Raw genomic sequence first — 26,085 nt, 5'->3', positions numbered from 1 at the left:
GGAGATAATGACTTGAGTTTTCTCGATTCTCCATCCAGTTGTTGTAACATGCTTCGATTATCTATTGGCTTCAATTAATTCAAAGGACGATTGCCCGTTTTAATTGCTAATTTCTCAACTCAACTCCAAGCCCTAGAAATATCGTTTATTGAAATATCTTGAGCCATCCCTTATATAATCTCATTAAATTGATTTTTTTTTTAAAAATCTATAGTCAATAACCTATTAATCGGCACCATTCGTGCAGAAATTCGTAAGATTCAAAGATTGCAAGTGATGCATCTTTTTATCAACAAACTATCAGGAAAATTTCCCTCTTGTCTAAGGAACCTATCATTATCGATTGAGCTCAGTTTAGACGATAGCAAATTGGAAGGAGCCAACCCTTTGTCTTGGAAAATGTCAAAATTGTATAGGTACATCTTTTCCAAAATAACCTCAATGGAACCATGCCCAGCCAAATTCTCAAAATTTCCTCGAAGGCCATTTCATCAAATTGGCCTAAAGCTATTTGGTTGGATCCATACTTATGGAGCTTGGAAACCTAAAAAATTTGGCAGCACTAGATGTATCACATTCCAAATAGCCTTGGTGAATATATCGGCCTTAGAGGACTTGTCAATGGGAGGCAACCTTTTAGAAAGATCCATTCCCCCATCATTGAATTCTTTAAAGGGCATTCGAAACATTGATCATTCTCAAAACAACCTGTTTGTTCCAATTCCTCAACTTTTAGCCACTTTGACATTAGAGAATTTTAATTATCTTTCCATGACTTACAGGGTGAGGTTCTGACTAAGGTAATTTTTGCAAATATAAGTTTGATATCAGTTGTTGGAAATAACAGAATTTATGGAGGAATCTATGAATGCAACTGCACTATGATGAAATTATATAAGGGAAACGAAAATCATGTACACGTACTTTGCATGCACACTTGTGGGAGTCATCATACTTTCACATTTATTCCTTTCTTTACTAAAATAAAATAAAAAACTACCAATCTTCAACATCATTTTTGATAAAATCACTTCCAAAAGTATCTTATAAAAGGCTCCACAAAGCAATGATGAGTTTTCTAGCACAAATTTGAACCAAGGAGAAATGGTGAACCGTCACCAACCTCATAGTGTACCTCCATGAGTGTAGTCCCTAAAGTTCATCCACAGTGATGTCAAAACCATCCAACATCCTCTTAGACCATGACTTCCACTCTTACATCTATGACTTCGCCCTCAATTATTTTATCATTTTGATGCCTAAATTAGGAAAATGAAAGGGTATGTATTAAATAACAACAATACGACTAAAATTATAAGATGATCTTACCTCTATTCGGAGTGTCACTTTCATAGTTGTACATGCCTTCCTCTCATTAATTCTCCCATTAAGGGGAATTAGTAAAGATTTATGGCCTCTATGTTGGGATTTATATATATAAAATTTATGAGCCTTTGTTGAGGAGTTATATGAGTTTATTATCCCCTTTAATTATCATCGATGCTTATTTTGTGGGCTTTTTCAGGTTTCATCCTGTTTTAATGATGACAAATCAAGGTATCTAATTGTGCTACAAAGTGTGTACATAGGTATTAAGGTATTAACCACAATGACAAATGCAAATTGGAAAGTCATGATGCGTACAAGACAATGATATCTAGCTATGAACATGGAGCATATTAAGACCAAGTTTGAAGACTATGAAGATATTCATGGAGCTCATGAAGTCCAAGCTTAAAGAATTTAAGAAACTTATTACATGTATTTTGCAAATAGGACTTATGTAAGTACACTATCATAGATTATGTGAAGAAACTCATAGGTGGCCTTAGTTGGACCCTAAGTACTCTTATATTTCATTAAAAATCATTTTTTAAAATGTGCAAAAATTATTTTAAAGTGTTAAAATCATCTTATAAATGTGCAAAAATTATTTGAAAGTGTTAAAATCATTTTTAGAATGAAAATTTCCAAAACAAGTTTTTCCAAATTCCCTTCATGTTCCTGCAGCCGCATTGATAACAATTTTCTCTATCAAAAAGATCCCATCTTCAAAAAATGTTCAACACGAAAGTTGTGGGATTTTTTGTAAGCTTTCTTTTGATACCAAGATCACCCCATTTGGAGTTCTCTATCCAAAGTTATGCCTAAAAATCTGAAGGGTATTTGCGGACTAGTTGCACAAAAATTTGGGTGACCGGATCATCATGTCGGGTGACCGAAAATCGTAGAAATGGCAATCCGAGCGACCGAATTACCATCCGGTCGACCGAACCTCTTGAGAAAAGCGTAGAAACAGCCATAAAACAACATTGTTTATTTTCAAACCCCAACAGCCATAAAACGACCGGTAAACCTTCTTGCCTATAAATACAAGGCTTTTAACTTATTTTAACAAAACAAGGAAAGACATATGCATCTATAAGAACCCGACCCGAGAAATCTAGATTAAATAAATGAGAAAAGGGAAGGAAAATTAAAAAGGAGAAAACAGCAGGGCTTGTCAACGAGGCTTCTTCTCTCGTCGACGAAGTCTCTTTGGTGGATCGACGATAAAATTTAGAGTCTCGTCGACGAAGAGATACCAAGCAAGTTGTAAAATATTAGAATAGGGTTCATCAACGAAGGTAAAGTTTCATTGACGAAATGCTAAGATGGCTCGTCGACAAAGGTGCCGTCTCGTTGACGAATTGGACTGGATCAAGGGTCTATAAATAGGATATTTTGGTTACTTCATTACTAAGAAAACTCAAATTCTCTCTCTCTCTCTCTCTCTCTCTCTCTCTCTCAGATCTCAGGTCGTCTGTTACCCGAATCAACTATTCAACGTTACTACGTGGATTAGGAGGAGAACCTCTACGATTGTAGCGGATCGGATCTTCATTTTAAGGATTTTTGAGTTTTATCCCGAAATCAAGGTAAGGGTCTAAGTTCGTTTTTGGTTCAATAGATCTGTAGTAAATAGTATTGTATTGAAGTATTGTTCTTTGATTTTTAGGTTTTGGGAACTCGGTTTGCACTTTTGGAGCCGTTTAGTTCGTGTTTTGGTTTTCAGGGAAAGGTAAGGGGATTTTGTTTATATCAATTATTTGTGAAATTTGATTCAGTAAAACTATGGTTTACGATGATGGGAATGTTTTGAATACTTATTTGGGAAAATTTACTAGGTGAAATGACGAGATTTTCAGGCTACAGTTTTTTTGGGAAAATTGGGGTTTCGGGTATATCTCAGTTTCTGTTGGAAAATAACATATATGAATAAATTATAGGTATAGAAATGACCGTACCTTTATTCATGTTAAACTGTTTTCTCGAAGTAAATATGATGTGATTATTTATTTACCCAAATAAGTGTGGCATAAGTTTGTGTATTTAAATGAGTTGAGTTGTGAAATGTTGAAATGAGATATAGGAACAGGAGTTCCAAAATGTTCCAAGTTTTGTGAAAATGCCGAGTCGGAATAATGTCGTAGGCTGAGATATTGAGCCGAGTCGGAATAATACCGTAGGTTGAGATATTGATGCCGATTCGAAATAATACCATAGGCTAAGATATTGAGCCAAGTCAGAATAATACCGTAGGCTGAGATACTGAGCCGAGTCAGAATAATGTCGTAGGCTGAGAGGTCCAGTTTTTGCCGAGGGTGTGAAATACCACCTACTATTCTGGTTTATCACCGAAAGGTGTGAATCACCATATTTGCGCTAGTTCAATGCTGTGGAGGCTTATGCTATGCCAGGTTACCGGGGGTGCCATATCATGCGGCCTACTTAGGCCGAAAAGTGCCATGACACTAGATAGATTGATTGATTTGGGCTGTGAATATACTAGAACTGTATTGTGAAAATACTGAAATTGTGAAATGTTATGTTTTATTACTGAAATAACACTCATGTGCCCACACACAGATATAACTTATTCTCCTTTACTGAAAAGTGTCTCACCCCAATCATACAAATGTGTTTCAAGTCCTTCGAGTAGCCAAAACTAGCGTTCTAGAGAGTTTGGAGCGTGGTTATTGGTTAGCATTGTATAAGTACTTGTGTAAGTACTGAATTGTGGCCAAGGAGTCATTTTGGATTACGTAGACACTCGGGGTTATGTTGTGGTTCATTCTAGTATTGTATAGACTCTAATATGGTATGGATTGAATGTAATAGGCTGAATAATTTCGCTGCGTATATTGTGTATGTGATTGTGTATAGAGTATACGTGAACCCTATGGGATCAAACCCTCATTCTGTGTAGTATCATGGATGTTGTATCATACAAAGACAGGTTAGGTTACTAAATCACACCTTGGAGCCCATTTCCGGGTTCGGAGCATGACAGCTTGGTATCAGAGCTAATCAGGTTGTTAGGTCTTGTAGACTTGGTTAGGCTTGATTAGGTGAACATACCAGAGTATAAATATAGGGAATGAGTAGAGTAGGTCGAGGGTTATCTTATAGCTAAACAGGGATTCATTGACGGTATTCTGTATTTTTCTTGGAATGACGATTTCAGTAAAATCACAACAAACCATTGATGGTTTCATGTCTGTGCGATGAGGCGGACCTAGACCAAAGAGTTTAGAAGCTAATATGATTATTCTACAATGATTGTGTTAATTGTGATATGATGTAGGAATACTAATCTATTCCTATCCTATTTTCAAAATGGAGCCCAAGGATAGCAACTTGTATAGTAGTTCGGAGGGGACTTCGAGTGATGGGTCACCTCCCGTGTCCCGGGGTCTGACCAGGCAAATAATGTGAGAGATTGGGGGAAGTGTTGGGGGACGGGAACATCCGCCTAGGGCTGCGGGTTGTACCATTGAAAAGTTCACCCGCATGCATCCTCTAACGTTCAATGATGGATCCGACCCGATTGTGATGGAGAACTGGGCGTAGAAGACAGAAAAGATACTGAAAGTTCTGCACTGCACCGACGAGCAGAAAGTTCTCTATGTCGTTTCAGTTAGCAGGAGAAGCTGAGAAATGGTGGACGGCTATTAATCTGTTGGAGGAGCAAAGGGCCGACCCATCAAGGATGACGTGGGGCCGTTTTAAGGAAGTATTCTTCGAGAGATACTTCCTGACTTCCGCCCGTGTGTCGGTGGCGCCGTGTTATGCGGGTTGGCTACGGGCCAACGCCGTATGTCACGGACCAACTCTGGGCCGAAGGGTGTGACGACACCGGGATTACTAATCATGTGTGTGTGTGCTTGTATGCACTGTGTAAAATTAGTACTGGGACTGCATTTAACTGCGTGTATATTGCATCATGATAACACTCAAATGCCACACACCGATATAACATGTGTTCTTCCTTACTGAGAGGTGTCTCACCTCTACTGTACGTACATTTTTACAGGTCCTTCGAGTAACCGGAACTAGCGTCCTAGTGTAGGGAGCATAGTGGCCGGTGTACTGTACGGTTAGCGCTTGGGTAAGTGCTAGAACTTTGTTTTGATGGGTTGCCATTTTGGGAAGTGTTGGGCACCCAGTTGTACGTTGTATGGAAGAGTCTGTTTCTGCTCTTATATAGACTCTGGTATGATACTGTATGTATATAGTAAGACCTTTTCCGCTGCATACATTCTGTTATATTTGGATGTGTATAGGGTGTCTGGGAACCCCACAAGGTGAGACCCTCATCCTTTGTCCTGTATCTTGAATGTTTTGTATGGTACAGGGACTGGTTGGTTTGCATTTTCACCCCTGGATCCCATTTCCGGGTTCGAGGCGTGACATTTATGATGTACCAAATAATTTCTCCCATCTCAGTATTTTTTTTTTTTCCCCTTTTGGTCCCCTAACACATTTATTTTTGGCTCTTTAATTAATTCTATATCCGTATAAATGATTAGGTATGTTTCTACCTAACCTAATCGTTTCTCATAATTAGATAATAATTATAAAATATGAGAAATGGAAAAATCTAGTATAATAATGATAAATTAAACAATCTCTTTCATTATTATTAAGGTTTGGAACACCATATCAATCCTTAGACTTGATTTCTAGCATGTGTTTGTGGGAATTTATTTATAATTCATAAAAAACTTTTAAAAGTTACAATGTTGTCATCTAAATTCAACTATGAGAATTAGAATTAAAGTTGTGCTTGATATTCTCTTGAATAGTGGACCAAGAGGCTCACGTTAAATCTAGGCTACACATTTAAATGTAATCCATACACAATTATAACCATTCCATATCCCATTTTACCTACTTCAAGATTTGAGTATAAGACCTCCAATATATATACACAAACTTTAACGATTAGAATATGTGTCTTTTACGAGCATGTTCATTGGAAACTTTAATAAATAAATAAATAAATTTATATATAAATAAATGTTTGGCCTTGAGAAATAAATTTACGCCTCTTAATAATAATAATAATAATAATAATAATAATAATAAGGAACTATGCCTTGAAGCCAAAAAGTTTATGTATTAAGGATATAAATGTGAAAAAAGTGCCTAACAAACCACGTCTATTAATCCCTACAAAATCAAGAAGAATTGTTTTTCTTCTAGTTTCCTGTACCTCTACAAGAATGATTCTCTCCTCTTTATATTTTCCCTTGCCTCTTATTTTTCTTCCTTTTTTTCTTTTAATTAATTCTCTAAATAAAACATAATTTTCATTTATTGTCGACATTCTCTAGGGCTTACTTTATTCTAGCCGCAATTGAGAAACAAGCAAGGAACTTGAAACTTCTAGGAAATGAAAGCGACAAGAGGCTAGCCTGAAGTCCAAGAATGTGGAATGAAGCTCAAGAAAAGAGAGTACAACGATCAACCCCCACCCCCCCCCCCCCAAAAAAAAAAAAAAAACTAATAAGATGTACAAGAACTACTCCCAATTTAACGAACACAAATTTTATTTGTCTTAACTCCACTGATACAAGTTTGAAAGGTATTTGTGGACACTAGTGACACATTTGAGCATTTCACCCTAAAGATTTTCCCATTTCTCTCTAAAGTTCCAGCCGCCATTAGTATGTTTTCCATGCTCAATTCTTCTTCTCATTTTAATTCTTTACACTCATATGCATTATTATGTGGTCTATTTAGTAAAAATTGCAGTTGAAGGAATAATTTGAGATAGATAGTTATAGGAATATATTTGATATTTTTTATTTAAAAAAAAAAAGTTGGACGAATTGTTCCCCAAGATTTTTTTTTTTTTTTTTCTCCTTTCTAAAAGCCAAAGTCAAGTTTTAAGTACATTTATGATAAAATATTTTTTTTGTTTATATTATTTTTAATGTAGTTGGAAGTTGTTTTAGTATAATTTCTATTTTTTTATATTCTAGTTTTCAAATTTGTTCTGTTATAATAAAGAAACTAGCGCAACAATGTGTTCATTTGCATTATTAATTTTTTATTTTTGTAATTATTGCTTTTCAACCATTGTAACAATAAATTTTAACTAAAATTGATGAGTTGCATATCCAAATATTCACTAAAATTTTCAAAACTGTTCCATTTAGTGATTTGAGAAATCTGTTACATAATGAATTATAATTTTTTCCCATTTATCCATGCTTGACTAGTGGCAAGTTGATCGATTAACGTGTGTTAGTGTTTGTAGGGGTATTATTGTCATGGAGTTGGGGCAACCCGTAAGAAGGCTGTTAATGACATACATGGGATGTATACATTGGAAACAACATGATTTCACTATGTTGACAGTGCAGATTTTCTAAAATAAGGTCTAGCTAAAGAATTATTTGGATAGCTAGTTTGATGTCTAAAAATAAAAGCATCTCAGGAAAATGAAAATAATTCACATTCAACAAGAGCTGTCTACAGCATAACATTCACACGGCCTCTAGAACATAAAATTACACATATACCCCTAACATTACATGGAACTACAAACAAACCCCTTATGTATTGCATAAAATAATCCAAATGGCCTTCATCAAAATAGTTGATGTCCTTTAACATCAGTAAAATATGCTCAATTTGATATTAATCAAAATTTATGTATTGCTACTCTTTTTTCCTTTTTGTCTTTTAGTTTGAATTTTTTTTTACTAATATTGATTCTTATGTCTATATATGTGTGATATTACAATACAACTCTGATCTTAGTTTCATATTAATGTCTAAATGAAAGGGCAATCTTACTTTCCATTCCCAATTCAAATTCTTTATAATTTCCTAATCTAGTCTAGTATCAAATCATTTTTCTCTAATATATTTTTTTTCTCCACTTGACTAGCATCATAAAATAGTATCATATTTTTTACTGTGATTTATTGTCACATTATCTAAGTTTTAATATACAAGTCATTTTTTTATTAAATAATTAAAATATCTTGTGTATATTAATTGCAAAATGTGACTATAACTAAAAAGAATAAGTATAAAATATTTTATAGTTGTTTTCCTGTCCTTTAAAAAAATTATAAAATATTATAGTAGTCATTGTGTTCAAACTGTGTCCTTTCTCCTTAAAGTCTTTAACCCCCGAGTCCTCCTATCGAAAATTAACAAATAACCAAAATGACAAAAGAATCATTTCAAAATTGATTAAGTACTGAATTCATAAAATAAAGCAGATGCTCCAGAGGAAAATCAATAAGACAAAATCATTTCAAAATTAAGCCCAGAGCTTGGCCGTCTCTTCCGGCTGCAGGTACTTCGCTTGACCAATAACTCCTTTGTCAGGGGAATTCCCTCCAACCCGTTGTTCCAACCTTACATCTCTGCTTTTAGGCGGAAACCAGCTGGTGGGGAAAATAGCTTTGGAGCTTGCCTCCTTGTACAATCTTCAATTTTTAAGCTTGCGCAACAACAATCTAACAGGAGGCATCCCATCTTTTCTCACTAACCTAACCTCTCTCTCCAAGATATTCTTATCTCATAACCCACTGGGGGGAAGTATTCCAGAATCCTTGGGTCGTCTGAAATACTTGACCAAACTCGTGATCTTTGAAAATGATCTTTCCTCACTTACAATCTTATCCTTGGCTCACAACAAACTTCAAGGAAGCCTTACACTCAACTTTGGCCTGTGTTTTCCTCATCTTCAACTCCACAACTATTTCTTGTCCGGACCCATTCCACCCTCATTATCCAATCTTTCCAAGCTTGAGTTTCTTGAATTATTTAAAAACAATTTCTCTGGAAGCCTATCAGTATCCTTGATAAGGTTAGAACATCTATTGAAGTTAAAGTGCTTAACCTTGAACATCAAGGAGCTTCTAAGAGTTTCATGGCTGAGTGCAAAGACTTGAGAAATATCCATCCCCGAAATCTAATCAAATCATAACTTCTTGCTCAACTATTGATCTCCAAGGTAATGATTTTAAAGCCCTTGTTTATGAGTTCATGCCTAATGGAAGTTTAGTGAGGTGGTTGTATTCAACTCTAGAAACAAAATGCATGTGGGATGCGCCTCAAAAGCTTAGTTTTCTTCAAAGAATAAACATTGCAATTGATGTGGGCTACGCACTTGATTACCTTCACAACCGATGTGAAAAGCCAATCATGCATTGTGATCTAAAGCCAAGCAATGTTCTACTCGACAATTCCATGACTGCTCACATTGGAGATTTAGGGCTAGCAAAGTTTGTATCAAAAATCTCAAATTTGAATCAAAGCAGCTCTTTTGAATTAAGGGGAACCATTGGATATCTTGCTCCAGGTAATAAGTATTATTTATTATTCAGTTTACAATAATGGCCTTGGCAAATTTTTTATTTTTGAAACAAAAACATGCAATTATATAGATTGCAGCCATTCGGAACCTTGTCAATAACCAACCTGAAGTTGGTTTCTAGCTAGGTCCAAATGTTATTACTGTTTGGCTATGCCTAATTGTTCTTGTAAAACTTAAAATTTGACAAAAATTAACATTATACAACACGATAGTCTATTAGAAATATTTAACTGTCAAAATTGTTGTACTTGATCTTGAGAAAAAATAGTCTTCTACTTGTCATTATTGTTTTTCGTACACATTTCTTGATGATATTTTGAAAAATTCCACTTGATTTACTTGTAAGGTTAAGTTTTATTAATGAAGAATATGGTTTGTGAAGTAAGCTCTCACCAAAATGGGATGTGTACAGTTTTGGGATCATACTGTTAGAGATGATCACAGGTAAGAGACCCACAGACAGCATGTTTGAGGGAGACCTTAACTTCCACAAGTTCGTAAGTTTGGCCTTGCCTGACCAGTTGAAGGAGACTGTAGATCCATCACTTCTCAATAATGATGAAGAAGTAGTGGTATCCATGGAGTGCTTAATTTCCATGCTAAAGATCGGACTGGGTTGTTCCACGGAGTCACCGCAGGATCGCATGGATATAAAAAATGTGATCCATGAGTTGCACTTGGTCAAGGAAGTTGTTCTAAATAATTCTATTTAAATTGGCATTTGTAGGAATATAAAAGGATTTGTACTCGTACCTTTTTATATTTGAGACATTTATTTACATCCCCAGTCAAATCTAACTTGCAAGGTATTTTGAAATTCAAAATCCAAATCAAACTCCAGATTGTAATGGAAATGGAAACCATTTTCATTATATAAAAATTAGAATGCATCATTCAATGGATGCCTTTGGAAGGCATTCAAATTTAGGTCGCTTTCCATTCTATTTCCAATTGAAATTATTTGGTAGATTTTTTTCATTGAAATTACAAAAATTTTCATTTTTTTAAAAAGAAAAAATTAAGAATAATTGATTTTAATGTGCTATAAACAAAGAATCACATAGAACAAAATCATTACAATTGATAGTAAGTAGTTTGTGTGAATAATAAAATAATTGTTTAGTTTAATTATAATATTATTTCATTTTCCATGTTAAAAATATAATGTATTCAAATATTGTAGTGTATTAACTTCAAATATTATCACAATTATATTATCGTAAGTATTTGATTTGAAGCTATTCTAACATGTACAATTGTTCACTTCTAAAAATGAATATATTACCATCATTCCATTATGAACACTCCAGATGATTATTTTTTATAAAGATACGAAAGAATTGAGGACAACAAGTAATTCAATTTTGCATATTTTAAAGAACAAAAGGAACAAATTAATTACATTCTCAAATTAACATATATAAAACAGTTTTTAAATACATTGCTTTGAAGTGCCCCCCCCCCCCCCCAACCTCATTGTTAACAAAAAACAACAACAACAATTTCTACTCTTTAGTATCAATCCCTTAAAAGAACATATCATTTATTATAAAAATATCCATGTGAATATTTTACACTGGAATGGGACAAATAGATAAATTCGCTAGTGATTGAGATAGAAAAATTTTTCTTGTGTAAGGAGATTCATTGAAAGCATTCCTATTGCTGAAGATGTTTTTACTTCATCCAAAGTGTTTGATTCCCAACTATGCAATGCATTAGAAATTAGAATAAAGATTGAACTATTTAGAAAACTATTGTTAAACCCACATGAATACCATACCACCAAAATTCTAAAAACCACCAACATTTTTAAAACTTTTCTTATTTACTTCATCAAATCTCAACATACCTATTAATTAATGTGCTTACAAACTAAAGAAGCTTAATCAAAAAAAAAAAACACAAAAAAAACAAAAAAAAAAATCCTGGGGCACATATAGTTGTAGAAAACAATTTTTAATTTTTCAAAAACCACAAAAAAAGTCAACTAATTTTTTAATCTCACAACATTTATATACAAAAACTGAAAAAAACAATAAAAAGTTTTGATAGTAATCACTTATGAAAATAGTTGAATTTTTCATATCTAATTTATCAAATAATTATAAATAATGCGACCTCATTTCTACCTCCTTTTCTAGTTTTTAAGTTTATACTTTATACAGGAAGTTGGAAGATCTTATTTGTTTTCTAGATTTCTAATTTATTACGCTGCATTTAGGATCATAAAATTTAGGCTTGGATTTGAATTTGTGTGGATTTAAACAAAATATAGAATAAAATTATATTGACTTTCTTCCAAATCTAAATTCATATTACCAAGTAGTACCATATGTAATTTTTGAAAAATTAAAAAATAAAACTTTAAAGTTATTTTGAAACTTAGAAATAAATAATAAAAATTATTTTGCACAACAAAATAAATCCTTTATTTTCTATATTTTTCTTAATATTTTTTTAGAAAATTAAAAATAGAAAATAAAAAACTGTTTTCCACAATCAAATAAGCCCTAATTTTTTATAAAAAAAATTGAGGGGAAAGAGAACACCTTTATAGGAAGCACACAAATCATCTTCAACACATTCCAATTAAATCAAAAACACTAAAATGAAACCCTAACCTTTTTTAGGATTCCATAGAATTCAAAGAAGAAAATAATTATGAGAAGAGATATTACAGTTATAGATAATAATCATTGTTCTAGTGTCATGCCTTTTGGCAGGGATGAAAATAGAGAGTATAATCGTACATCAAAGAAAGTAAGGTTGAATGAGAAAAGAAAATGAGATTTTTGTGGTTGATGTCAGTACCATCATTCATGAATTGAGGGCCACAGTGAAGACTAGCATGCTCCAAGCAGCCACAGTATTGAATTTGAAGGCAATGAAGGACATGCAACGACAATCAAAAGGGCCTCACCCGTCTCAAAAGTCAATAGTTTCATTAAAAGGCAATACCATGTGAAGTCATTAGATTTAGAAGAACCACCACGAACTTGAGTTTTTTTTTTTATTTATCACATCATATCTTAATATAGCATAAACAATTTTCTTTTGTAAACTAGAATAAACTCCACAATACTAATAAGGACATTGCATTTCTTTTTACAAAACTATTGCATTCATTATTCCAATTTCACATCATTTTTATTATATTTTCCATTATAGGGGGCAATGAATTAGTTGATTGATTTATGAGTATTACATTTTAGATTACATTTTGGTTCTCAAAATAGTTATTTCTTCAAATAAGATAGAATATAGTTTTAAAAGAACGAAAAAAGAACTTGTGAGAAATGGCACCTTCATGTAGGATTTGGACTTGGCGCCCATCATGGTTATCAAAATCCTGATTCAGATCATGCGACTCTATGATCTTACGGTCCATACTTGCCTAATCGATCCAGGTCTTAAGTAGAATCTTAATAAAGTAGGATCCTAGTAGGATGTTATCTGGATCTTTAGGATCTTAGGATCGCGATCCTACTTGCGATCCTATTGATCCTACTTTTGCAGTGGAATACGGATTTTTCCTATTTAGGATTTTCAAGAAGTATATTTTTTATTGGCCCAAACACTTTAGTTTTGCAAGACACAAAACTTGGTCTAGTTTGCTTGCATTAAAAAAATTAGAGCAAAATAATGAGCATGTTCTAGGATTTATTCGATCCAAGTCAATAGGGCAATTGAGCATCTCTTGAAAGCTCTCTTCTTTCAAAATGGAAAGCTCTATGAGAACTTAGAGTTCTTGATAGGCAGATCCTAGGTTGTCTATTAGACTGTTCCTTCTTCCAACAATAGTAGAGGCCAGCTAAGAATTAGAGATCAGCTGAGAGCTTCAACAAATAGGGAGTTGCACAATCAGGTCAAGAGCTAAAGTAGCAAGCTTGTAACAATTACGCATTATCTTTGTAGTTTTTTTCTTTTACTTTCTTCCTCATCTTTTTTCTCTTATTATCGACGAGCTAGAGACATATCTTTTTTTCCCAAAGCAGAGAGCATATAGCTTTCTTTTTCCTCTTCTTTTCTTTGCAACTAACAAAACATTATTCCTCTTCCTTCCTTTTTTCCTGCTTTTCCCCTTCTTCTTCTTATGGTCTAATGACAAAATCACAAAAATTGAGAAATTTACATCGATTCATTGAATTAAGATTAGTAATTTCTTCTTCCTTCTTCTCTTCATTCTTTTTTCTTTTCTTTTTAATTATAATTATTAAATAAATAAGCTAGAAACAGGCTACCCTTCGCAGAGCATTTTGCGTTTCAGGCTATTTAGATGTTTTTTAGGGTCAATTGTTGAAGAAAAAACTTGCTAGGTGCTAACTAGCAAGCTACCTACATTCCTAAAATTTATTTTAATTTATTAAACTTACTACCAAACTTTTAGGATTATTTTATTGAGAGTTGTCATAAATTGTCAAATACTTAAATTTTAAATTTAATTTACATTGTAAGTAGAATCTTACGATCCCATTCTGTGGACCCTCCTAACAATCCTATGTAGGATCCCAATTCTAACAACCTTGGAGCCCACCAACTGTAAATGTTATGTTAGCACTTGAATCATACAAGTGAGGAGTAGTGTCGCCCAATGATATGGAATAGATATTCTATAATGAAATTTGACAATATTTATTCTTTATCCACTCCTTGTGGATTCATAAAAAATCTTACACTATAACCACATTTTTTTATAACTGTAACTAATCTATTTTAAAAATAGGCATTCTGCAACTCAAACCTAAGCTCATATTGGGTTTCATCTCTACCGTATTAGAACTGATAGTTTACATGTCCAAAGGGCTAGACACAGTCACACAGATGCAAAGCAAGTAAAAACTTGGGTTCAAAAGCAACTTACTAGTGACAAGGGCAGCACCTTGAATAGCTTCTTGAGCTCAAACATTGTGCACTGTTCATTTCCTGCGAAAATATTTGAAAAAGGAAAGAAATTAGAATATTAAAATTTGGGGCTCATCTTCTGAAACTCAAACTTCGCAACTCAGCAAACCCTGTTGCAGGCAAAACATGTTCACATCTTGTGAATCCTTCTGTCCAAAAGAACACATGGGAAAAAATAATGAACCTTACAAAAGATTAAAGGAATACCCACCTAAAAAATACGAAAACGTTCCAAATTTCTTGACTTATCGTGATACGAAAAAAGCGCAACTCATAATTCCATATAAAACTTAAGCAATACATGATAGAAAAAATAAATAAGAATGATCTATTCTGTTTAACCCTATAATTTGGGATTTTTTAGCCTCACAGAAATTAAAAATACTGAAAACTAATGAAATTTAATCATTGACCTACCTAAACTTGAGGACGGTGCCGGCGAATACGAACGTGAAGGCGACGGCGCAGGCCCGCCGGCAGCAACATAGGTGCGGCAGCGCCAAACTTGAGGCACGAACCTACATCAGAGAGAGAGATAGAATAGAGAAAGCAATGACGGTGCCGGCGAAGGTGAAGGCGAAGGCAACGAGGTAGGAACAATGGGAGATTTTAAGGAAATAGTTATATTTTTTATTTTTGATATTTTCAAAAAATTGCAAAAACATATCACCTAATTTTAAATTTTAAAATTTATATAAAAAATATCTTTTGGCTATTTTCCAAAGTTTATAAAATTTGAATTATTATATAAAATTTCTTTTAAATCCACACAAATTTAAATTTAAGTTTTAAATTTTATAATTTTAAAAATCATCTTATATAAATTTTAAAAAATTTAAAAATAAATTATTATTTTAATGTTTATTTTAAAATATAAAAAAAAAAATAAAAAATTATATTATACATTAAAACAAACTCTTTATGTTCTACTTACTAATTTTAAAAAATTTAAAATAATTTATAATTTATGAATGAGTATAAAATTTGAATTATTGTATAAAATTTTTTTAAAATCCACACAAATTTAAATTCAAGTTTTAAATTTTATAATTTTATATATCGTCTTATATAAATTTTGAAAAAATTTAAAAATAAATTATCATTTTAATGATTATTTTAAAATATAAAAATAAAGATAAAAAATTATGTTATACATTCAAACAAACTCTTTATGTTCTAGTTACTAACTTTTAAAAATTAAAAATAATATATAATTTATGATTATTTAGAAAACTATAAATTAAAAAAAAAATTCACAATATTTATAAATCATTACTAATAATCCCATTCACATATGTCAGTTATTATTTGCCACAATTACAGAACTATTGCTATAAGCTATTGAAATTTGGAACAGCCCTTTTATAATCTAATTAAATTAATTTTTTAGCTTCCTTGGCATTTAAACTGTAAGTCTCTATATCATCCAATATATTTTACAAAATGTAAAATGATTGAAAAATTTAGTCTATAATATATATATATATATATATATATTTCGCTTTGAATATAAAATTTATGATATGGATTAAAATGATTTTAATGTGCGTCTTCCGTAAAATCCTTTGTTACACCCTCATTTCAAGTTATTTTAGATCTTTTCTTACCTTTTTTAACACCATTTTAACTAGTTCGCTCCTTTTCATTAGTACATTAGTTTTTCTTTTAAATGTCAAAATCTTCTAAGTCATTCCTCTTTTATTTTAGTTGCCTAACATTTTAATTCATATATGATTTGGTCTTATAGTTTGACCTATAAAATTTTCCTTTTAATATTAACGACCCTACAATTATACACCATACTCAAAACACTCATTCATTTTATCCCAACCTGCTTCAACTTGCATAACAGATTTAAGATATTAAAACCTACTAAAGTTGTTGATTCCTTAATTATCAAGTTTGATCTTATCTTCAATATTTTTCGAACTAAAATTACAGTTTATATATTTAATCTTAACCTCTAAACTCTAAGGTTGTCATACAAAGTTTTAACTTAGATTTTACTCTACCCATATTTTCATCAATCAAAACAATATCACTGCAACCAACAATCACTCACGGAGTTAGCAGTACATGTGGATGGTGAGAGTTTACTCTGTGAGCCAGCGGAGACCGTGGATGGTGAGAGTTTACTCTGTGAGCCAACGGGGACCGTGGATGGTGAGAGTTTACTCTGTAAGCCAGCGGGGACCGTGGATGGTGAGAGTTCACTCTATGAGCCAGCGGGGACCGTGGATGTCGAAAGTTCTTTGTGAGCAGACGGGGATCATGGATGGTAATGAAGATATGTCCTAGGGGTCAAGTTAGCCGAACGTCCAACTGATGCACAAAAATCGTGTCTGCATTCGGATTTTACCCTGATCAGCTAGACCTAGGGGCGAAGGACGCTGATCCGTAGGTTTGGTGCCACACTAGGGGATCCAAAGGGCTCGTTGGTGGCTGAAAATCCTATGTAATAAAAAAAAAAAAAAAAAAAAAGATAAGGGCTCAGATATTAATATTATTTTTAAATTGATGTAATATATATTATACTATATTAATATAAATTATCATATTATTATAAGTACTGTGTTTTTAGGATTCAGAATTTGATTTTGGAGTAAGAGGGTGAAATCAAAATGTAAGCAAAAGAGGGAATTTCTTTCCTATATGGAACAGAAATCGAAATGAGATTATCGTAGAACAAATGTTATGAACGGGAATCAACCATTGTGATTCCAATTCCTAGAGTTGATTCACAATTACTAAACGCGACTTGAGTTCAATTTCAGATTATATATGAATTCTATTTTCATTTACATTCCATGTATGTATAGTTGGACATGTGCATTACAAGTGCCCATCCTATTAGTATCGTTTAGATGTTTACCTCGTCATTTAAATGCTTCGACATATAAGAGGCTGTTTGATATTACTATAAAAAATTAGAGTAACGAAAACCAAAAATTAGAAATAAAAATCAAAAACAAGAAACTAGCAACTTGTTTAGTTAACATTTATAAAACTATACACATTAAAAATTTAATTAAAAAATATTCATTTTCATATTTAAATCAAATAATACTATAATAATATAATTGAAATAATAAAATTACAAAGAATACACATTAAAAAATTTATTAAAACAAAAATAAAATTTATTATAATTATTTTACTTTACAATAAGAATTTTGTTGGGCATGACAATTGAAAAATAGTGAAAGTATTTTCTAATTGGCTTTATTATTATTTTTAAAAAATTATTTATATTTATATTTATATTTATATTTAATCCAAAAAACTATTTTTGGATATTAAAATTTTTTAATAATAGATTGTCAAAACAACTTTAAATTATAATTTAGTTTTTAGTTTTTTTGACAAACAATTAAAGACTAGCAATAGAAACAAAAAAACTAACAACATAAAAAAAAAAAAAAACATTTTTGTGATCTATTTATTCAATATAAAAAAATAAAAAACAACCACGATACCTAACATACCCTAAGCTAATCATCATATTTTGTAAATTAAAACATATTTTGCGTGACAATAATGTTGGATGGCGTATAATTATATAAACAGATGCTACTTATATATATTGTAGTGATTAAAAAAAATTAAATTGAATTAATTTTAGTTTTAATTTTGAATAATTATTATTATTAATTAAATAATATATATTATATAGATAAGGTAAGCAATTCAATTTGAAATCTCAGGATTTAAATCCGAAGAAGGTGCGCACTTCCAGAAGCTCTCAGCGTCTCTCTTAGTCTCTCTCACTTCTCGTTGTCTCCCTCGCCTCCTCTCTCCCATTCTCCTCAATTTCTTTTCCAATATTCGGCCGATCGGAAAACGGAAAATACTGTTGGGTTCCTATCTTCGCCACCAACATCCTACTGGGGCGGATATATCGTGGGAGCGATGTAGGCATATCTCCTGGGGTAAGGTCGATTCTCACTCTAACCTCAATTTTTCTCAAATCTTAAGTCCAATTAACAAATAAAAACTGTCAGGAGATTTGTGGGAAGATTCTTTACAATCTAACCTAAATGGTTTTTCGAGTGGAGCTTTGGGGCACCAACCCTAAATCAGGGTAAGTTTAATAATTTATACTTTTATAGACTATTTAGTGTATTCATAATCTATGGGGATTTTAGTGAAAGTTACTTTAGAGATTGTGATGAATAATATGGTAAAGTTTGAATTTCAAAGTTTTAGAGGCTTTGAACGTCGTGGCGTGGGCCTAGGGGTGACATGGTGGCCAACTCGACCGCTAATTAGGCAATGACGCGGCTATTGACTGGGCTGCTTACTCGGCGCCACGTGGTGCTGAAGTTGCTGACTCGGCGCGCTAACCCAATGCTAACGTGGACAGGTGATGTGGCGCTGACGTCACATGTCTTCAACCTTCCACTACTTCACTGGGCTTTCTTCGATGCGTGGGTGCGCTTGGGATGACCTGCTAACTGTCTACCAGCGCGTGGGAGCACGTGGACACGTCGTTTGGACGTTGGTGGCGCATGCAAGCGCATACGGTGTCGTATGGGCTCCTTTTGAGCTCCGGTTTGCACCGTTGCCTTCATCTCGACAAGAGGAACACAGTGGTGCTCTCAAAATGCAATTTCGAGATACTAGACAAGGCTTTGTTTTTCGGTGAATTTCTCTAATCTGACGTTTCTGCTCCGAACCAAGCTCTGATACCACTTGTTAAGAATCTACGAGCAATAAACAAACGCCAGGAAAATAAGAGACACCATAAATTATGTGGTTCGGTCTAAATTGACCTACGTTCATGGAGCACACCACAATGCACTATGAAATCGAGAGAAAATACAAACTCTGTTCTCAGCTCTCTCTGCACTCTTCCTCACGCTCTTTTCTACACTTTTCACTTGCACACACTTCTCTATTTATAGATGGTTAGAGAAATTACAGTAAATGACATATTAAATTGTACTCAATTTCGACTTGAATCAATAGCCGCAGACAGCTATGGATTACAACTCAACACGGCTCAACAACTCACACGCGGCACCAGCTTCAACTACTCAACACTTAAAATATGTAAACAATAATATTAATGTAAGTCTTCAATTTGATACACTACCATTATTGCACATTAAGCATTGTTTATAACCATTCCCATTATTGTAAATTTATAATATTACTAAATTTTTTTACTCACTCACCTTTGAAAATTTAGGTTTAGAACTTAAAAAGAAGTCCTTATTTTACCAATACTACATTTAGTTTGTAAATTTATATATATATATATATATATATATATATATATATATATACACATATATATATATATATATAATAAATTAATAGAATCAGCTGTTTTTAAAAGTGCTTAAGGCTCCATTTGAAACTCGAAAAATATTATGAGAAAAAATTTATATATACCAAATTTAAAGGCAATTTTTTTTATTTTTCATACCATTAATATTTAGTTTTTTTTTTTTCATTTTTAATACTATTTGACAATGAAGAAGAATATAAGAAAAAATAAATTTTCTTCTCATTTCCTTTTCCTTTTTAAAATTTTTTTTTAAAACAAATTCTTTGATACAAACAAATCCTATGAATAAAATTACAATCAATTGTCAAAATTTTTGTCTCAATTCTTCATCACTTCATTGCCTTTGAAGGGGCATTTTGCACCCATTCACCTAGAATTGCCATTACTTGACCTCAATATACAATTTCACACACAAATTCATAGTTTTTTTTTCTTCATGCCTTAATCATAAACATATGAGGAGAAGAAGAAGAAGAGCTATACAATTAACTTCAATGACAGAAGAGATGACAGTAGTGAAACCATGCACAAACAAACACTACATAATGGCGAATATTATAATTCAAACACAACCTCCCAATAGCTTGCTAATGTCTCTGTACAGCATCTACGGTGGTCGCTCCCTACCTCTACCTACATCTTCTATTCGTATATTAAATTAAATTAAATTAATCACTCTCTCTATAACTCTCTCCATCTCCACTGGCAGCCTCCTTTGGACGAAACCTGTTGCGTCACATTAAAATAATGCTCAAGTTAATTTTCTAAAGATGCAATATTAGTTTAGTAGGCAATCGGAAAACTACGAGTTACAGTTGAAGAACGGAAAACAGAGCCCTATTACTCCGACAAGAACAAAAAGCAAATTGGGAAACATGAATTTACCTGGAAAAAAGTGAAAAACCGAATCCGATGAATGGGAGCAGTAAAAAATAAAGAACATGCCGAAGGAATCCTAATCCTTCCTTCCTTCTTTTTTGGTTCTTAATAATTATTTACTTCCCTTTCCTTTCATGTGCTGTTGTTGAAGAATCATCTTTTGATACCTCTGAGGAATGGGAAACCCATTCTTCCCACCAGAAACCTGCACCCATGTCAACAAATTTCATTATATAGCTATTAATGGATTTAAATGAATTTAATTAATCTCGAGTTATTTAAGTAAAATTTTTTAAATTATATATAAATATTAAAAACTCCATCCATTGGTTTAAATCTACAACATGAATTTTGAATTTTAAATTTTAAATTTAAATTTAAATAAATTTTTATATAATTTTATATTATGTTTTAATACAAAATTAAATTTAAAATCACATAAAAAACATATTTAATTCTTCAAGAATATCTAAAGTGATTATGACATAAAGGTGGCCATAACAAATATAAATTTTATGTTATAATAAATTAAAACAATTCACACTCTTCTAAGAAATAACAAATAAAATGATAAAATAAAAGTTAATTATTTTATAAAAATAAATAAAAGATAAAAGAAATAATATCAAATATTGGCCAAATGGCAATGCAGGTTTCTGGAGGCATCTAGATGAATTGAATTGAATTTTTCAACCACTTGGGGAATAATAAATGAGGGACCCTTCGTTGACTATGGAGAATTTATAAATAAAATAAAATAAACACCGATAAAATTTTACCATTACTTTTCTTAGGTTCAAAATAAATTCTCCACTTTACTTAGATAAGTTTTCATTTTCAAAAAGATTGTGCTAAAAGTTTTAAATTAATTTTGAAAATTTTTAGCACAATCTTTAAAATATTTGAAAAAACTTAAAATTTAAATTTTATTTATATTTCATTAAAATTAAAAAATTAAAAAATTTTCAACTTTTATTTCTAAAATGGCAAAAGGTTTTTATTTTGGAAAACGCTCATAAGAACTAAATAGGAAAAATTTTCATGCTACATCTCTAATATACCTCCTAATGATTTTACAGAATATATAAAAACTTAGCAGCAATATCTTTAATGTAAATTTATTTAATTTCTTAAAAAAAATTAATACTTTAAAAATTATAACTCAAAATTAATTCTATTAAATTAAATTATAATTTAAAAAATAATGTGAATATCTCTTAAATTTTAAAAAATTTATAACTTTTTTTAAGTTTTGGAAAAACCCAACATCACTTGAAGTTTAAGTAAATGGTGAAATACAAGTATTCAAAAATTAGATGTAAAAAATATATATATTTTGGGGGTCAGGAAAGCCGGTATATTTCTTTTAAAAAAAATTCTTTTTAAATAAACTATAAATCAAGGCTTTCCCAAAAAGTCATCCTACTTTTTTCAGAGTGACAAATGACAATTCAATAATTCAATTCCAGAGAGAGAGAGAGAGAGAGAATGGCTGGTTTGTTGAGGAAGATTCTAAATTCTTACAGCTTCGATGTCAATTTTGTAAACCAGCAGCTTCCGTCGCTCTCTGCAACTGGTCCTATACGCCACCACCACATGAGCCACCGCCAGCAGCAGCGAGCATCCGAACAGACCCACTTCCATGGCTCCACCGTGCCCATCCGCCGCCCGATCCGCCCTCGGAACGCCGAACACAAACGCCGCCTTCACTGAAACAAAACCCAGCGACAAAACAGAGCACGCCGTCGTTATCCACATGTACGGCCCTCTCGACAGCGTCGGTCCGTCGCAGAGGCTGTAAACGCCTGAAACCATCAATTAACCAACCAACACTCAATCAATTAATCAAACGCCATCGATTCCGGAAATAATTCTCAGAATTGGGCAGCTCAATCTGAACTAATTAATTAATGAATTGATACTTACAGATGATGACGGCGGATCTGAGAATGGAGATGAGAGGGATGTCGATGAGGGAGTACCGGAAGTCGTAGGTGCTGAAGTGGGAGGAGAGGGTTTCGAGAGAAAGAGAGGAGGGGGGGAGGGAGGCGGAGAGGAGGGCGGAGGGGAGAAGGGTGTCGGCGACGGCGAGGAGAACAGGGGCGGAGACGAGAAGGAGCGAGAGGAGCATGTAGATTAGGAAGAAGAGGGTCTTCACTGCTCTCAGAAGCAGACGCCTCGATTTGTCTTCTTTTGAAAAACCCATCGCTGGTTGATCGATCGGTGGATCAATCTCTGTGTAAGATTTCTCGCCGGGAATTTGTGGGATTTGGAATTATTTACAGACGGGAAAAGGAGGAAGAAACAGAGTTTATATACAAAAAGAAGAAGAAGAGAGGAGAATTCTTAATGGAGAAGTGGGGGAAGGAAGACATGGGAAGGTGCAGAGCAAGGCTACATGTTTTGACCGGACTCGTCAGGACGAGTGCTGACAAATGCCGCGAACTTTACACGCCAATCGGGGGACGACTCATCCTCTCTCTCTCTCTCTCTCTAAATAATAAATTTGTAAGAGAAAATGTTTTTTTTAATCTTTAAAGAATGGATTAACATTAATCTATAATATTTTGGTATAAAATGGGAGTGTTTAGTAATTAAGACCCTCATAAGAAAATATATATTTGAGGTGGGTGAATTTACACCACAATTATATCTTAAAATTTAATGATAAAAATATGGGCAAATATTGTGTAACTTGTGTCTACATATTATATAAAGTTAGTTAATTCATGGTATTTATAAGGGTCTTATAAAGATTTTATAGAAAAACTATTTAATTTTTTAAATTTTTAGAAAACATAAAGATTGTGTAAATAGTTTAAGAATGCTAAAATATTTATGTTATTAGATAGTAATTCATAAATTTATAGGATACTTTTTAAGTATGGAGATTAAAATATGATTGACAATAATTAAGATTTTTTTTTTCTTGTCGTTGTAAGTTGTGACCTCATTAGTACAAATAAGTGTACATCGATAGAGATTCGAGAAGGAAATGGAAAATTATAAATTTAAAATTTTTAAATAAAATTATTTTATTATTTTTGTTAAATATAGATAAGTAGATAACTTGTAAATTGAATAATTATAATATAAGTTGTCAAATTAGGGATATTTTTTAAATAGAAATATCATTGAATCATAAGTAAAAATATGAGTTGAATATTGATTCCTCTTCTTTTGCTTAATTGTATAAGTAAGAGATATTTGTTCTTTTTGTATAAACATATTTCAGTAACTATTTTTCATTGAGTGGTTTTATAATTTGAACCTTATTTATGATGATGTGTGAACTATTATTAATATTAATGTTTTTCTTTTCTTATAATTTAAGAGGTTAAATTTATTATTAAGGCAAATATATTATATATCATTATTAAAATTAATGTATGCAAAATATATGTGTCATTATTTTACAAAGCTTTCTTTTTATTATAATTTATGAGGTTAACTTTTTTATCAAGACAAATATATTATACTACCATTAAAAATTAATAAATGCAAAATATGCGTGTCACTATATTATTTCAAACACTATGGGAAGTTAAATTTTATTTTTCAAGATCGGAAAATATATATATTTCCTTTTTTTTGACAGATTGATTTATTTAAAATAAATGGACATAAAATATACTATAATTAACGGTAACGGCAATACCAGAAATGTATTAGGTTAGATGTTTTGCGAGGTGTGCTCACTCGGACGTCAGATGTTAACGGGCTCTTTCCGGAGGATGTTGACGCGTGTCCTAGGCCTGATGATCTGGACCATTGAGACGGAGGCACGCAATGTTTGACATGATTAATGTTGTTATTAATATTAATCGAGGTATAATTAATATTTAATTTATTAAAATAATGATTAAAAAAGAAAACGTGCAAAGGTGGAATATTCAGGGGAAATCAGGCGGATACGGTGGAACCGACCCCAGGGGATTATCATGTGCTCACATGGCCAACCTTGATCAGTGCCTTTCTTCTTAATTAAAATATATTTTTTGTTTTATATAAATATTTTTTGCTTTACCCAATCATTTGACAGTTAAGAAGAATAAATTAAGAGCACCATTAGAGGGAGCTCACAATCCCCTCTAAGCCTTTTACTTAAAAAAAATGAAACCAACTCATGACTTATTAAGTTTACATTTGAAAGAATAAATTTTGAATATGAGAGATTGAGTTTAAATTTAAATTTAAATTTTTACATTTTTTTAATAAAATTAAAAATTATTTTATGCTCACTCACTCTCTTTCTCTTTATTGAATTCCGTAATATTCAAATCTGTTATTTGTAATTTAAGCTGTCAAATAACATTATAAGTTACACTTGAAATGTCATATTTTTAGCACTGGAGATGAATTTATTTGTGTTCATATTTTTCAACCACTCGGTGGCTAATGGGCAAGCAAATCCACATTACCACGTCAAGTATGCTAAAAATTTTCACCCTTAATAGTGGTTTAGGTTTGCATTTTCGAGTCATTGAATTCAAAGATTTAACCCTAAAACTAGCTCTCTTGAAACAATAATTAGTGGGGGGATAGGATTGAACAGAAATTTCTTAGTAGCTAAGTAAACAAAAGATAAGTAAGCATTACAATTATTTATGAACTTAAGTTAGTAAAAAGATTACACGTATAAGTTTATAAGACTAGTTAGTTCCATGAGGCAACTGACTATTTCAATTTATAATATTTTTTGTTTTGTTCAGTATTAGTAGAGGGACGAAAGAAAAATAAGGGGTAAGAAAATAGAAGAGACATAAAATGATACATTTTCAATATCCTTTCCTCGTTAAGGTAAAAAAAATTAAAATAATTATTACTCAAATGGCTTGTTTGGAACTTAAAAAATGTTAAGGAAATGAAAGAAAAATAAGAAGTATTCCACTTTTCATGTATGATTATTAAGGAAAGTGATAAATAAAATAAAAAATATACCAAATTAATGAACAAAATTTTAATTTTATACAACCTTAATATTTAATTTTTTAAAATTTTTTTAATTTTACTAGAATAAATTTTTATTTTAAATGGTATTTTATATAAAGAGAAAAATATAGTTAAAATTGAATTTCCTTCTTATTTTCCTTTCTTTTACTTTTTCTAAACAAAATTCTTGATCCAAAGTGACCATAAGAGATTATGTCCACAGAGTAATTGTTTGTTTTTTAAATATTTTACCCACTTTTGAAAATATTAGGTTTAGTAATATTAGGAAAATGAAAGATTTTTTTTTTTGGCTTTTCATATTTGGTTATTAAGAAAATAAAAAAAAATAAAAATATAACAAATTAAAGAAAAAAACTAAATTTACACATTTTTTAATTTTAATTTTATT

General features: G+C 31.9%; 1 protein-coding gene and 1 long non-coding RNA gene across 4 annotated transcripts; both read right to left on the bottom strand.

Annotated features, from left to right (window-relative positions):
• Positions 1-940: 940 nt before the first annotated feature.
• Positions 941-15,186, bottom strand: LOC131166241 (uncharacterized). Of its 2 annotated transcripts, XR_009139773.1 has the most exons (3): positions 14,990-15,186; positions 14,532-14,593; positions 941-1,259 (listed from the first exon to the last, which is right to left on the bottom strand). It is a non-coding gene; the product is annotated as an uncharacterized LOC131166241 (long non-coding RNA). The 2 variants fall into 2 exon arrangements; XR_009139774.1 differs by lacking the exon at positions 941-1,259 and having other exon boundaries at positions 14,263-14,593.
• Positions 15,187-20,321: 5,135 nt separating this feature from the next.
• On the bottom strand, positions 20,322-23,222 carry LOC131165544 (uncharacterized). 2 transcript variants are annotated; one of them, XR_009139595.1, is made up of 4 exons: positions 22,671-23,222; positions 22,269-22,549; positions 20,751-20,949; positions 20,322-20,591 (listed from the first exon to the last, which is right to left on the bottom strand). XR_009139595.1 is itself a non-coding variant. In XM_058123445.1 (3 exons), exons 1-3 carry the CDS (start codon positions 22,948-22,950, stop codon positions 20,857-20,859), a joined length of 654 nt encoding a protein of 217 aa, XP_057979428.1. In that variant the 5' UTR covers positions 22,951-23,163; the 3' UTR covers positions 20,322-20,856. The 2 variants fall into 2 exon arrangements, 1 of the variants encoding a protein (XP_057979428.1); XM_058123445.1 differs by having other exon boundaries at positions 20,322-20,949; positions 22,671-23,163.
• Between the last annotated feature and the right edge of the window lie 2,863 nt (positions 23,223-26,085).

Source organism: Malania oleifera, chromosome 10, assembly GCF_029873635.1.
Source record: "Malania oleifera isolate guangnan ecotype guangnan chromosome 10, ASM2987363v1, whole genome shotgun sequence".
In the NCBI taxonomy this organism is placed as follows: Eukaryota; Viridiplantae; Streptophyta; class Magnoliopsida; order Santalales; family Ximeniaceae; genus Malania; species Malania oleifera.
This window is presented reverse-complemented; position numbering and strand designations above follow the sequence as displayed.

Coding starts and splice junctions, on each gene's coding strand:
- LOC131165544 (XM_058123445.1), bottom strand. CDS start 22,950: ATGGGTTTTTCAAAAGAAGACAAATCGAGGCGTCTGCTTCTGAGAGCA. Junction 22,550..22,670: donor CAGATCCGCCGTCATCATCT/GTAAGTATCAAT, acceptor TGATGGTTTCAG/GCGTTTACAGCCTCTGCGAC. Junction 20,950..22,268: donor ACAAAATTGACATCGAAGCT/GTAAGAATTTAG, acceptor ACATGGGTGCAG/GTTTCTGGTGGGAAGAATGG.